General features: G+C 41.6%; 1 protein-coding gene across 3 annotated transcripts in view; it reads left to right on the top strand.

The window, feature by feature from the left end:
* Positions 1-7,849: 7,849 nt before the first annotated feature.
* The window catches only part of LOC139376642 (integrin beta-4-like), a 29,631-nt gene continuing 24,730 nt past the window's right edge, over positions 7,850-12,750 (top strand). Inside the window, exon 1 of one of the 3 annotated variants that reach the window (XM_071119455.1) lies at positions 7,850-8,068. In XM_071119455.1, the coding sequence (XP_070975556.1) occupies positions 8,067-8,068 (2 nt within the window). In that variant the 5' untranslated portion in view covers positions 7,850-8,066. Of the gene's footprint in view, positions 8,069-10,119; positions 10,771-12,750 lie in introns of those variants that run through there. The other 2 variants (XM_071119456.1, XM_071119457.1) reach the window with 2 other exon arrangements.

The following is a 12,750-nucleotide window of genomic DNA, read 5'->3' as shown; positions in this document are numbered from 1 at the left end:
TTGGAGTGTGTGTCCATTCTTGTTCGGTCGTCTTGGGTTCAACATAAACTGTATTTTATACATAAGATGTAAGTAGTATTTGATCATACAATTATTTTCATGCTGTTCTCTAAAGCTTTGAATGTCCTGTCCAGGAAATTAAGGAATGTTATTGTGTGTTATTGTGTTCCAGATCTATTGACTGCAGCCACTGGCCTGAATCTGGCCAGAGGAATTTCTGCCTCGCTGTCTCCCTTCCATTCGCTCTCCTCTCTTTAAATGTTCCCCTTCTGTCTCTTTTCTATCCACTACCCACGTTCTCTCTCTCCCCCTCTTTCCGTCCATCTATTTCTGTGCACTTTGGGAATTTCTGTGGCCAGGTGCGGTTGTGATTTACATCCATCCTTCACATCTTCTTTTATCCCTCTCTTTATCGGACTTTAATTCCATCCAGCAGGAATGATAACACACCACCCCGCCCCGCAGTCTTCTGAAGCACAGTTAGAGGTCAAAGTTCAGAATCTGAGTCGTTTACTAGAGGAAGTCAGATCAGCTTACACTCAACAGATCACCATATCACCAATAGACTTGAGTGCTTGTCAACCTTAACCATATCCTAGGGGTTAAAGTTCTTCGTAACTGCGAAGGATATCTGTCATAAGGTTTTTGGAGAGGTCGTTTTTGAGATCTGTACCTCCGGGCTGGTTTGGAGATGACAGCCTTAAACAGACAAGCGTGTCTAGAAACATGTCTGTTCACGAAAAGTATTCCCAAATAAATGTATTCTCAAATATTGCAAACTCAACCAAAAAAGAAACGTCCTCTCACTGTCAACTGTGTTTATTTTCAGCAAACTTAACATGTGTAAATATTTGTATGAACATAAGATTCAACAACTGAGACGTAAACTGAACAAGTTCCACAGACATGTGACTAACAGAAATGGAATAATGTGTCCCTGAACAAAGGGGGGGGGGGGGGGGTCAAAATCAAAAGTAACAGTCAGTATCTGGTGTGGCCACTAGCTGCATTAAGTACTGCAGTGCATATCCTCATGGACTGCACCAGATTTGCCAGTTGCTGTGAGATATTACCCCACTCTTCTACCAAGGCACCTACAAGTTCCCGGACATTTCTGGGGGGGAATGGCCCTAGCTCTCACCCTCCGATCCAACAGGTCCCATACGTGCTCAATGGGATTGATATCCGAGCTCTTCGCTGGCCATGGCAGAACACTGACATTCCTGTTTTGCAGGAAATCACGCACAGAATGAGCAATATGGCTGGTGGCATTGTCATGCTGGAGGGTCATGTCAAGATTAGCCTGCAGGAAGGGTACCACATGAGGGAGGAGGATGTCTTCCCTGTAACGCACAGTGATGAGATTGCCCGCAATGACAACAAGCGCAGTCCGATGATGATGTATTACACCTCCCCAGACCATGACAGACCCTCCACCTCCAAATCGATCCCGCTCCAGAGTACAGGCCTCGGTGTAATGCTCATTCCTTTGACGGTAAACGCGAATCTGGCCATCACCCCTGGTGAGACAAAACCGTGACTTGTCAGTGAAGAGCACTTTTTGCCAGTCCTGTTTGGTCCAGCAACGGTGGGTTTGTGCCCATAGGCGACGTTGTTGCTGGTGATGTCTGGCGAGGACCTGCCTTACAACAGGCCTACAAGCCCTCAGTCCAGCCTATTGCGGACAGTCTGAGCACTGATGGAGGGATTGTGCATTCCTGGTGTAACTCGGGCAGTTGTTGTTGCCATCCTGTACCTGTCCCGCAGGTGTGATGTTCGGATGTACCGATCCTGTGCAGGTGTTGTTACACGTGGTCTGCCACTGCGAGAATGATCAGCTGTCCGTCCTGTCTCCCTTTATCGCTGTCTTAGGCGTCTCACGGTACAGACATTGCAATTTATTGCCCTGGCTGGCCACATCTGCAGTCCTCATGCCTCCTTTCAGCATGCCTATGGCATGTTCACGCAGATGAGCAGGGACCCTGGGCATCTTTCTTTTGGTGCTTTTCAGAGTCAGTAGAAAGGCCTCTTTAGTGTCCTAATTTTTCATAACTGTGACCTTAATTGCCTACCGTCTGTAAGCTGTTAGTGTCTTAACAACCGTTCCACAGGTGCATGTTCATTAATTGTTTATGGTTCAATGAACAAGCATGGGAAACCGTGTTTAAACCCTTTACAATGAAGATCTGTGAAGTTATTTGGATTTTTACGAATTATCTTTGAAAGACAGGGTCCTAAAAAAGGGACGTTTCTTTTTTTACTGAGTTTATTTTCTCTGTTAAGCTGCGTGCACTGAATTGACATGCATGATTGTTGATGACACTCCGATATTTAGATGAAGGGAATCAAATAGTATATAATGCGCACCACAGCAGCGCTCAACTCAGACAGCAGTATAGCCTACTGTAGCTCTTGGCACAGTAATTGAAAGCCTATATACTTTATCACTTATTTATATAATCCTTCAATTGCGCATGTGGCATCGTTTTACAAATGCAGTTTTACAACCAGAGTTTCAAGCATGGTTTAGGCCAGTGGTACCCAACCTTTTTCGGTTAGTTTACCAACAACTGAATTTAGCTCTGCCTGCAGTAGGCCTACCACTGAAGTACCCCCTCGTGCATTTTACCAGTAGACCTCATGGGTCTTCTCCAGTACCCAGTGGATAGGCCAAGTACTATTTGCTACTATTTTTGATGTGTAATGTTATTAAAACAAAATCCGACAACTCCATAGTTATAATAGTTGACATATTTACCTAGTTGGCTTGTTTTCATGTGTTCTACGCAAGATAATATTCCTTTTTTATTGTTTTTATTTTAAGTTTTATTTTTAACACAACAAATACAAAAAAAACAGAACTATAGAAACAAGAGTACATAAACCTAACAGGGGTATTACATATCAAGATTCATTTTCTATTTGTTCAATACTTTTAGGGTGCGTATTGCTTTTTTGTTTTTACATTTACTGATTATTTCAAAATAATATATAAATTCTATCTTAAATAATGTGAAGAGGGGTTTGTTCTCTGCCCACTTCATTTTATGGACAAAGAATCTTCCCATGAAAGAAAAACAAATGAACAATGAAAGTTAAATCAGGGTCCATATCATTTGGATCAAAATCAAACATAATATCAGAGTCTTTCAAATTAACATTAATAGTTGTTTCTTTTAAAATAAAATCTTCTAACTCACACCAAAATCTTCTGACATAAGATCAGTCCCAAAATAAATGGTCAAGAGTTCCTGGGTCACAACCACAAAATACACATTTGTTATCAATAGCTATTTTAAATCTGTGTATAATAAAGGTCTTTACAGGGTAGATTATATGAATGAGTTTGTATGATACTTCTTTCACCTTATTAGATAAACAATATTTACCAGACAATATCGGATCTTTGTTCCAGTTCACTTGTCCTAGGGCTGCATTCCAGTACATTTTAGCAGAGAGAATAGTAACATATTGACATAGTTTCCTTATATACATGTTATTACATTTGTAGTTTAAAATGTCAATTCCTTCTAGTTGTATTGAGGCTACAAAATCCTCAACAGTTGCACTTGGAGTATTGTTATATTCTCCTAAAAGAAGAATAGTACCTTTAGGGACAGCTCTAACAATCATTTGATACTCCTCAGGAGTGAATGTAACATTGTGTGTTCTAATAAGTTCTGGATAATCATATAGTTGTCCATCATTATTCAATAATTGTTTAACCCAAATAATACTGTTGTCATACCAGTTCTGGAAAATAAAGACCCTGTTTTTGTATTTTGTCTTTATTTTTCCAGATTGTATACCTATGTGGGGAAAAATTGTGTTTGTACATGAGGCTCCAAGTTAGGAGTACTTGTTTAGGAAAGTTTGCAAGTTTAATAGGGATTTTACCCAAATCAAAGTTACATTTGAGTAAGAATTCTAGACCACCAATCTTTTGGAATATTAAATGAGGGATGATATTCCAGATGCAATCCTTATTTCTTAAATAGTTTTGTTTCCATTTCATCTTAAATATTATATTAGAGGTTTTAATATCCAGAGCATTCAACCCTCCCTCACCTTGGGTGCCAAATATTACTGCTTTTCTAAAATAATGAGGTTTATTCCTCCATATGAAGTTAAATAATTTAGTATTAACCATTTTAGTTACTGACAGAGGAACATCCAAGGCAAGGACTAATAAACTAATCGGGACAGACCTTCAGATTTTGATAAAAGTACACGTCCAGATAAAGAAAGATCTCTTAATAACCAGGAGTTAAATATCTTTCCAACTTCCTCTACAATAGGAAATACATTTAAATTGGCCCGTTCTTTCTGATCTTTGCTGACTTTAATACCAAGATATGTGATCACATATTTTACAGGGATAATCCTCTCGAGGCGAATTCAAATTTCGCGAGCCATATGAAGGAAATATGTATTCAGACAAGCATTAAATACACAACCGTTCTTAATTAAATCGCGGAAAAACACTTTTAAAAGCAGCTTTGGCAAATGTATTTTGATAGCATTTTTGGCCTTTGTTAAAACAAAATCGGGGGATCCAAGTTTCACATTGCCACCACGTGTATTTATATAATCCTTCAATTGCGCATGTGGCATCGTTTTACAAACGCAGTTTTACAACCGGAGTTTCAAGCATGGTTTAGGCCAGTGGTACCCAACCTTTTTCGGTTAGTTTACCATCAACTGAATTCTGCTCTGCCTGGAGTAAGCCTATCCCTGAAGTACCCCCTCGTGCATTTTACCATTTTACCAGTATGGTCTACTCAAGTAGGCCCAGAAGTCCTAGTACCCCTGCTTGGGAACCACTGGTTTAGGCGCAGCTGAGCAACAGAGTCGTGATGTGCAGTTCGCGAACGATTCGTTATTTTTGAACGACTCTTTTTTACTGACTTGAGAGTCATGATTATTTTATCTGACTGACTCGTTCATAAATTTGACGTGCGAGTGCCGGCCGCAAAGTGTTTTATAGCAGGATTAATACACGCTCCAGAGACGTGCTCCGACCACCGTTTTACATATGCGCGCAATAAAATAGATCATGACGGTAGATAGAGAATACAAATACCGTAAGAACTGATAATTGATCGCATTGTGCAATTGATTATTTAATGTTATGATGGATAGCTTTTTAGAACCAAAACATACACAGCCTTTGCTCAACAAACTCCAACTCGAAAACAAATAGTTTATCACTCTCACAGCTATCAAGCAATGTAATCCAAGAGGACACTCTAGTCCTGTAGCAGCCACAGCTAGACCTCGTTTCAAATGTATCAAGAAATAATCTCATGTGTATGCCTAGCAATCTACAAATATACACTGTTTAAAGCACACCTTAATAAATAAATCACAAATGACAGCTCCAATAAACCACCCTATGCTTGAACGACATGTGAACGGGAGGCTCGTAGCAACATGACTCTTTCGAGTTTTCAGTTCGTCGGTAATGGGTCCTGCGCGCTCTGGGCATTACTGACTCAAATGAACGAAATTAGTCGGAAGTTTTTCTTCTTTTGACTGTACGAGTCGAAAAGATCAGAGTAAAAAGAGCCGAACTTCCCATCAATCACTACAACATAGCTCTTAAAGGGGCAATGTCGTATTAAAAGGGCAATGACATACCTTGTCATAGAAACTGAATAATAATCATGTATAATTAAATAATAATAATTAATAATAACAATCAGGACGTTGTGTCCAATGGGCTAAATGCAGATGGACAAACCCCAACCCCTTCAGCCCATTTACATTGTATAGCCACTATGCTTTATCTGTTGGGCTACAGGTGATAATGCTTATTGATAATAGCACATCTGATAATATAGATCATGCACAGGCTATATACATGGTCCAATATTTTAAAATCATTTGTACAATTTTTACCAATATGTTGTTGGACCCATTTCCGCAGGTGGAAATTATATATTAGATGGTGTCATCATGATTTTATTTTCATTCATTTTGGAGTAGAAGGTTCTTTTGAAAAGTCCCCAGAACTGAGCTTCTCAGTCAATCTACATACAAATTATTCCGGGGAGGATCCCGGACCCCCAAAGCAAGGGGACTAGAAATGGACAAACTTGCAGTTTTTCCTAAAAGCATGATGGCCATGACCTTCTTACATGAAAGGGGAGGTTGTCTGGGACCAAGTTAATCAATCTGAGATTGACTAAAGTTTCAGTCATGGGATTTTTGTTGTTGTTGCTTTAACCTCTGTGCCATATCCTTTCTAAGTGTATTGAGGATGTCACAAGTGGCTGGTTTGTCTCTTGATGAGTACAGAGGTCTTGATGAGTACAGAGGCCTGTACTCATTAAGGGGAGTTTTGAGTGAAAGCCAATATGGTGGTAGCATAGGAAGCCATGAAAGATAACTAAGACACATCCAAGGTTCCCTGTCATGGCATTTCAGACTAACCTTGAGACATTGCAAATGAACAAACATTTAAGTGAATAGCTGTGGGTTAGCTGACAATGTCATGACAACAATGTGTTCCTGTGATGGGGCAGAAGTCCACGTGTTGTGTTATGGTCAGATAGCTAGCAACAATGAAAAGAAGCTACCATGTGGGGAATCGTACGTGTCTCGTTGTATCTTGTTATTGATACCATGTCTTGTTTTGACTCTTGTCATGTCAATGCTAATATGGCAAAATAATTGATAGCTAGCTGACCAACAACTTTAAAGATGTATTTGAGAGCAATAAAGTGCTCTTTGTGCAAATGTATTTATGTCTTTAATTTGTTGTCAAACTATGTCAACAATCCTTTGATTCTATGCCAACCCCCGTTTTTCTCCATTGTTGCGCTTGGATTGTTTTTGTTGCTTAACAACCCACCTGTCTATATTGACTGAGTTTCCTGTGTTTTTCATCTTTCAGCTTGTCAGGCTATAGGGCCCACTGCCCAGATATGAATATGTCTATCAGGAATGTCAAATATGAATATTGAAGATGTCTGTCATGACAGACGTTGTTCAGGGCTACTGGCAAGCACTCCTGGTTCGCATCCCATCACTAGCTCGGCTTCCCAAGATACTCCTGAACACTAAAACCAGATGAGAGTGGAGTCTGTTGAACTAGGAACAGAAGTAAACAAAAACACTAGGAGTTTCAATATGTCATTAAACTTTCTTCTGCTTGTGCAAAAACTATTTTTATCTTTCTCTACACTCTCTCAATCTCCCCTCTGTTATCAGTATTGTTATTTGTGTGTGTGGGGGGGGGGGGGTGCAGTGTTGGCAGTGTGCTGAGATACGTCTGTACCACGCGCGCACCCACACACACACACTTTTGGCTGAGCTGGGCCTGTCCTTGGAACTGTGTGTGCGTGTTTCTGCACACAGGTGAGTCACGAGACGCACCCAATGTACAGCTAAGTGCTGACCCGGCCTTAACACTGCCTGAAAAATAAGACCTTTCATCCGGTGCACTGACACAGGGTTGACTCACAATGTATTCAGTAAATAAGAAGTCGAATTGTCTGAAACATTATCCACGCCAAATGTTGTGGGTATACATAACAACAGGCTAGCTACTGGTCTAAGAGATTTTCAGTCCATGTTTGGACAAAATGCACTGAAACACCAAGCACTTATTTAGCCTAGGCCTATAGCTTCAAGAATGGGTGTTCCACTCCTCCGAGAAACAGACCAAATGTCGCATTGGCAGTCTTTGTACCCGTTTTATTGAAAAAAGTTCCACACAAAGACTATTGAGCAAGTGCAATGATCTAAGAACGGGCGCCTTTGTCATGGAAATCCGAGGTTGGCACTAGACAGTGGGTTTCACAGAGCGCGAGAGTTGGAGTTGGGGACAGTATTGGGGACTCCCAAAAAAAGCTCTAAACTTGGACATTCTGTACGCAATGACATTTTAACTGGATTAGTGTCAAATAGACTATGGTAGGCTTTATGTCGTCGAAGCCTGTCAATATCATGATTCACGCGCATCCCGTATGCGCCAATACCACCTGCCACCCGTAACGGACGAGTTGTGTTTATCGGTAACAAACTAAGTTGTGCAGCCTAACATTTTTAGAGTGGAACAAATGTGAGTATCTGTTCAAATCTGTGTTTGATTATGTTAAATTATATTAGCAATTTGCACTATTCAAAAAGCACCTATTTTCGACAACGAAGGGCCCACTAGGCTACAGTTATGCTACTGAAGTATCAAATATTTATTTACAGAATGTCATCGCCCCCGACATTGAGGGAGATGCATTTTTTTTTCTTCCAGTGTGCTTTTGGCATGTCTAAATGTTTGGCATTGGGAGTGCCACCCGCAGCGGTCATTTCGACAAACAGGGCACAGTCAGAATCCGGATGTCGCATAACGTTTAGCTTTAAAGCACATGCGTGTTTGTTAGACATCTCTCTGAGAAAGCTGGCATACAATTAGTCTAGTAGGCCTATATATTACAACTAGTATAGCCTTTTTATGTTTTTTTGTTGGGCATTCAATATCATGCTTTTATAAAGTTGTTTTAAAAAAACTCTTAGAGGTTAGAGGTTACTGGGTTTCCTGGCAGCTATGCCCTATCTGAGAAGAGTGTAAGGGTGTGTCACAAAACCAACATCCTTTTATTAAGTTCCCTGTTACCGCCACATTAGCCTGCCATGGGCTGGCTTTCCTGCAGGCATCCAGTGGGTCTCCTTTGAAGTTTCCATGTATGTGTCAGAGCTTTGTGATAGTTGGGTCTAATATTCATGTCAAGCCGGTTTTGTACAACACCAGAAAGTAACAGGTATACTGCAATAATATGCATAATAAGTACTTACACATGTATACTGGACTGCAGTAAACCTTTTCGTATGAATGTCTTGGTAATATTGAAAGCATTGTTCAAGATTAAGAACACCCTCCTACCGTTGCTGACGCTAGAACCCTTGCACAAATTAAGAAGTTGTAGGAAAGCGACACCCTATAACTCCCTCAATCAAAAACTAAGGCAAAGTGATGTTTGTGTTGGCAACATTGCCAAAAACTAAGGAGAGAGGGAGGGAAGAAGGGAGTGGTGTTTTTGCAACATTTCTATTCCTCTGGAGAGGACTAAACCATTGTTTAACCCAAACTTTGTTGATATGAGCATGGCTGTGTTCTGTTTTAATGATGTCGTTTCCAAACAGTCCATTGTGGTGGAAAAGGCTGTTTTATCACCTATGAGTCATAGTATGCCAGACAGGAGTCTGAGTACTCTACGAGATGCAGTGCCTGTTCTCTCTAATTGCTGAATAAGCCTGTTTGATGTGTTTTCAGTCCCCTGTGGATCAGAGAGTCTCGGTCTCCTGAGTCTTAAGACCCCATAGATCTACTGTCTTGGTTTTTGATCTGCGTCTCATGGGCTATGTGTGGACACTGGACAGTGGTTTCTCCAGTAAGAGCAGGTCTAGCCACAGGAGCTGTGTAACCTATAACAGCTGGTCTGTGGTCTGTGGTCTGGTCGGGGCAGAGCTCATATCCCCTCCAAGGTGAACAGTAACAGATACAGCACAGAGTTCATGCCTTTAACTCTTTCAATAGAGCTGATGGCAGTAAAATACTATAATGTGGTCATATGTACATATACTATATTTCACAGTGCATGAAAGTGCATGCAACTCTTCTTTAACACACACACAAACACACACACACACAGTCAGAGGTTAGCCCCAGAGAGAGGGCAGTGTGCCAGGTGGGCATGGTGACTGGGTCTGGTGCCCTCTGCTCCCCCTCTTCTCTCTGGTCTCTGTGCCCAGGAATGCACATTACTGCACTGCCCGCTTTTCCATCTCATTTACTCCAGCTGCACGCACAGTTTAGGAGTGTGTGTGTGTGTTTGTGCGTTTCAAGTTCAATAAATGTTCTTGCGCTGTTTGATATCATGTCACTAATTAAAGTGAGTTTGTTTGTATATTTGCGAGGGAAAGCAAATCTCTGTACACACACACACACACACACACACACACACACACACACACACACACACACACACAGAGGTATGTGGAAGTCCAGTACTGCACTCCAGCTCTTTGTGTACTTTTGACTGTGACTGTTTCCCGTAGCCTCCAGACAGTGTTCTGTTCTCTGCCACTCCCATGAGATTGGGCCACAGAGGGAGGGGCCAGCTTCGCCAGGCTCAAGCCCACACAGGTGAGCCCAGCCTGGAAGGAATGTAGCAGGGAGGGGGGCACATTTAGAGGTGTGGAGCTTTGAAAGTAAAAACGCCAGGTGACATATAGAGAGGAAGGGAGTTATCTATACTGTTAGCTACTTACCTGAGCTTGAGACAGGGAGAGAGTGTGAGTGGGTGCAAGTTAGAGGAGGGATCAAATCTCAGCACACATATTTTTACACTCACATGCTCACACAAACACACTCGGTGGCTCTCACTCTCCCTTGTCTCTCTCTCATTTCAAGACTGTGACACTCACGCGCACACACGGGCGCCTCACCTCCAGGTTCAAGGGGATAGGAGTCAATATTTGACGGAGCTGAGCAGAGAAGGAAGGAAGGAAGAAAGAAAGAGAGAGAGAGAGAGAGAGAGAGAGGGCGAAAGTAGAAGTGTGTTTCTCTCCTGTGCACTAGCATTAGAGATTCCTGGAAACGTGGAACTTGGACTTGAAGGCTCGTAAAGGAGGTTTCCCTCCCCCAGAGGCAGGTGGATACTAACTTTACAGAAGAGTGGAGAGTTAAAGAAAAGAGGATTAAGCTTTTCCTTATTTCTTTTGGTCAGACTTTTGGACTTGGATTGGGCAAGGCAGCCATAAGAGGTTTGTTTGATCAGTAATCTCTTGAACTATTGGTATAAACTCAATAATTGCGGCCATTGCTTTCACTGATCTACCGCTACTTATAGTTATCTACTTGAGTATTGCCAAATTAGTTTTATTACATTTATCTTTTATTTATCCTTATTAGAGTCCTATATAAATATCTTGGGGGGGGGGGGGGGGGGGGCATGGAAGTCCTGGCCACGAGGCAGCAAGCAAGCAGAGGACTGTGCATGATAAAATAGTTAAAGCATATCACTTTACAATGTCTACGACCTGTGTTTTTTATTAGAGTGTATGTCACTCAAATCAAGGATCACTAAAGTAAGTTAGAGTAGGAGTCTGTAGCTCGACTTCTTACAAGGTGTTTTGTTGTTGTCCCTCTGACGTTGTTCTGCGTCTCATTCCTCCATAGTGAACCATATTTAGACCAAAATGTGACACGGTTATGGAAGAAGAATTCAGTTTTGCAGATGAAATGCACTCACAATAGAGGCTCTTTTTGCAGGTATCCACCTGCCCTTAGAGATGAGGATTTATACATTCAAAACCCTATGCTGATTCGAAGGGATGCAAAGAAGCATTTCATGTATTTTATTGCAATCAAACCATATTTGTGAATGGCTTGTAAAGAAACGTTGTTGCCTAACAACATTCTTCTTCTTGCAGAATGTGTTTTTTTTCCCCCCACCAACTACTATTGAGTACCGCTCCCTTTCTGGTCACATAGACCCAACTAGATTTACAGGGAAATTACAGTGTGCGTTGTGACAGTGCAGACCACAAGGGATTCTCGTTCTGATTGCAGCAGAATGAAAACCCACAGACCGAGAAAAGGTCCTGGACGTCTCTCCACTCTTGCACTCTCAGATAGCTGTTCTCACATGTGTTTACCTGGTCAGATGTATTTGCCTGGCTTAGATGGACTGATGGTGTGTTCATGTAGTAACTGTGTTTATACGGGGCTGACTGAGTGCTCCAGGTGTGTAGTTGAGGGTTGATTTACCTAGCTGTCTCATGGAAGGACCTGGCTGTGCTCCCTGTCACTGACTGACGTGACTCTCTCTAATGATGTCATAACGGTTTAGGGCCCCTCCCTTTGTTGGAATGTTCACCTGGCCGCCGGGCATGTTATTTAGAGCAATAACTACTGAGCTAGCAATGATTCATGTGTTTTTTAAAATATTTCCCCCTGTCTTTCTCTCTCTTTCGGTCTTTACATTCTGAATCTGTCTTTTTATACATCTCCCACTGGGCACAGATGTAATTTTAACGTATAGTTTTTAATTTACATTTGGTTGAGTTGTCAACTAACATGAAATCAACTAAACATTTCAACATATCATTGGATTTAGGTTAAAAGTTGAAATCCCTTACGTTGACTATTTTTTGCAAATCGAATCAGTTTTCCATGTTTATTCAACGTCATCACATAAAACATTTGAGTTGAAATTATGTGGAAACAACATTGATTCAACCAGTTCTCACCCAGTGGTACTATTGTTTATTTGGATACCTATTAGCTGTTACAGTCACAACTTTCTGGGGTCCATATATTTGTTCATTTTTAACACCCTTTTCTCAATCTTGTCTCATCGTTGCAACTCTTCAACGGGCTCAGGAGAGGCGAAGGTCGAGTCATGCGTCCTCCAGAACATGACCCGCCAATCCTTGCTCCTTAACACCCGGCACCAATGTGTCGGAGGAAACACAGTTCAACTGATGACCGAAGTCAGCCTGCAGGCACCTGGTCCGCCACAAAGAGTCGCTAGAGCGCAATGAGCCAAGTAATGCCCACAAGACGTTGGGCCAATTGTGCGCTGCCCTATGAGACTCCCTGTCACAGCCGGATGTGACACAGCCTGGGATTGAACCTGGCTCTGTAGTGACACCTCAAGCACTGTGATGCAGTGACTTAGACCTCTATAATCCACTCAGGAGGCCCTTATATTTTTTCATTTAGACCAAGGTAAATTCAAG

The sequence above is a fragment of the Oncorhynchus clarkii genome, chromosome 20 (genome assembly GCF_045791955.1).
Source record: "Oncorhynchus clarkii lewisi isolate Uvic-CL-2024 chromosome 20, UVic_Ocla_1.0, whole genome shotgun sequence".
Taxonomy (NCBI): Eukaryota; Metazoa; Chordata; class Actinopteri; order Salmoniformes; family Salmonidae; genus Oncorhynchus; species Oncorhynchus clarkii.
The sequence above is the reverse complement of the archived record's forward strand: the minus strand, read 5'-3'. Positions and strand labels throughout refer to the sequence as shown.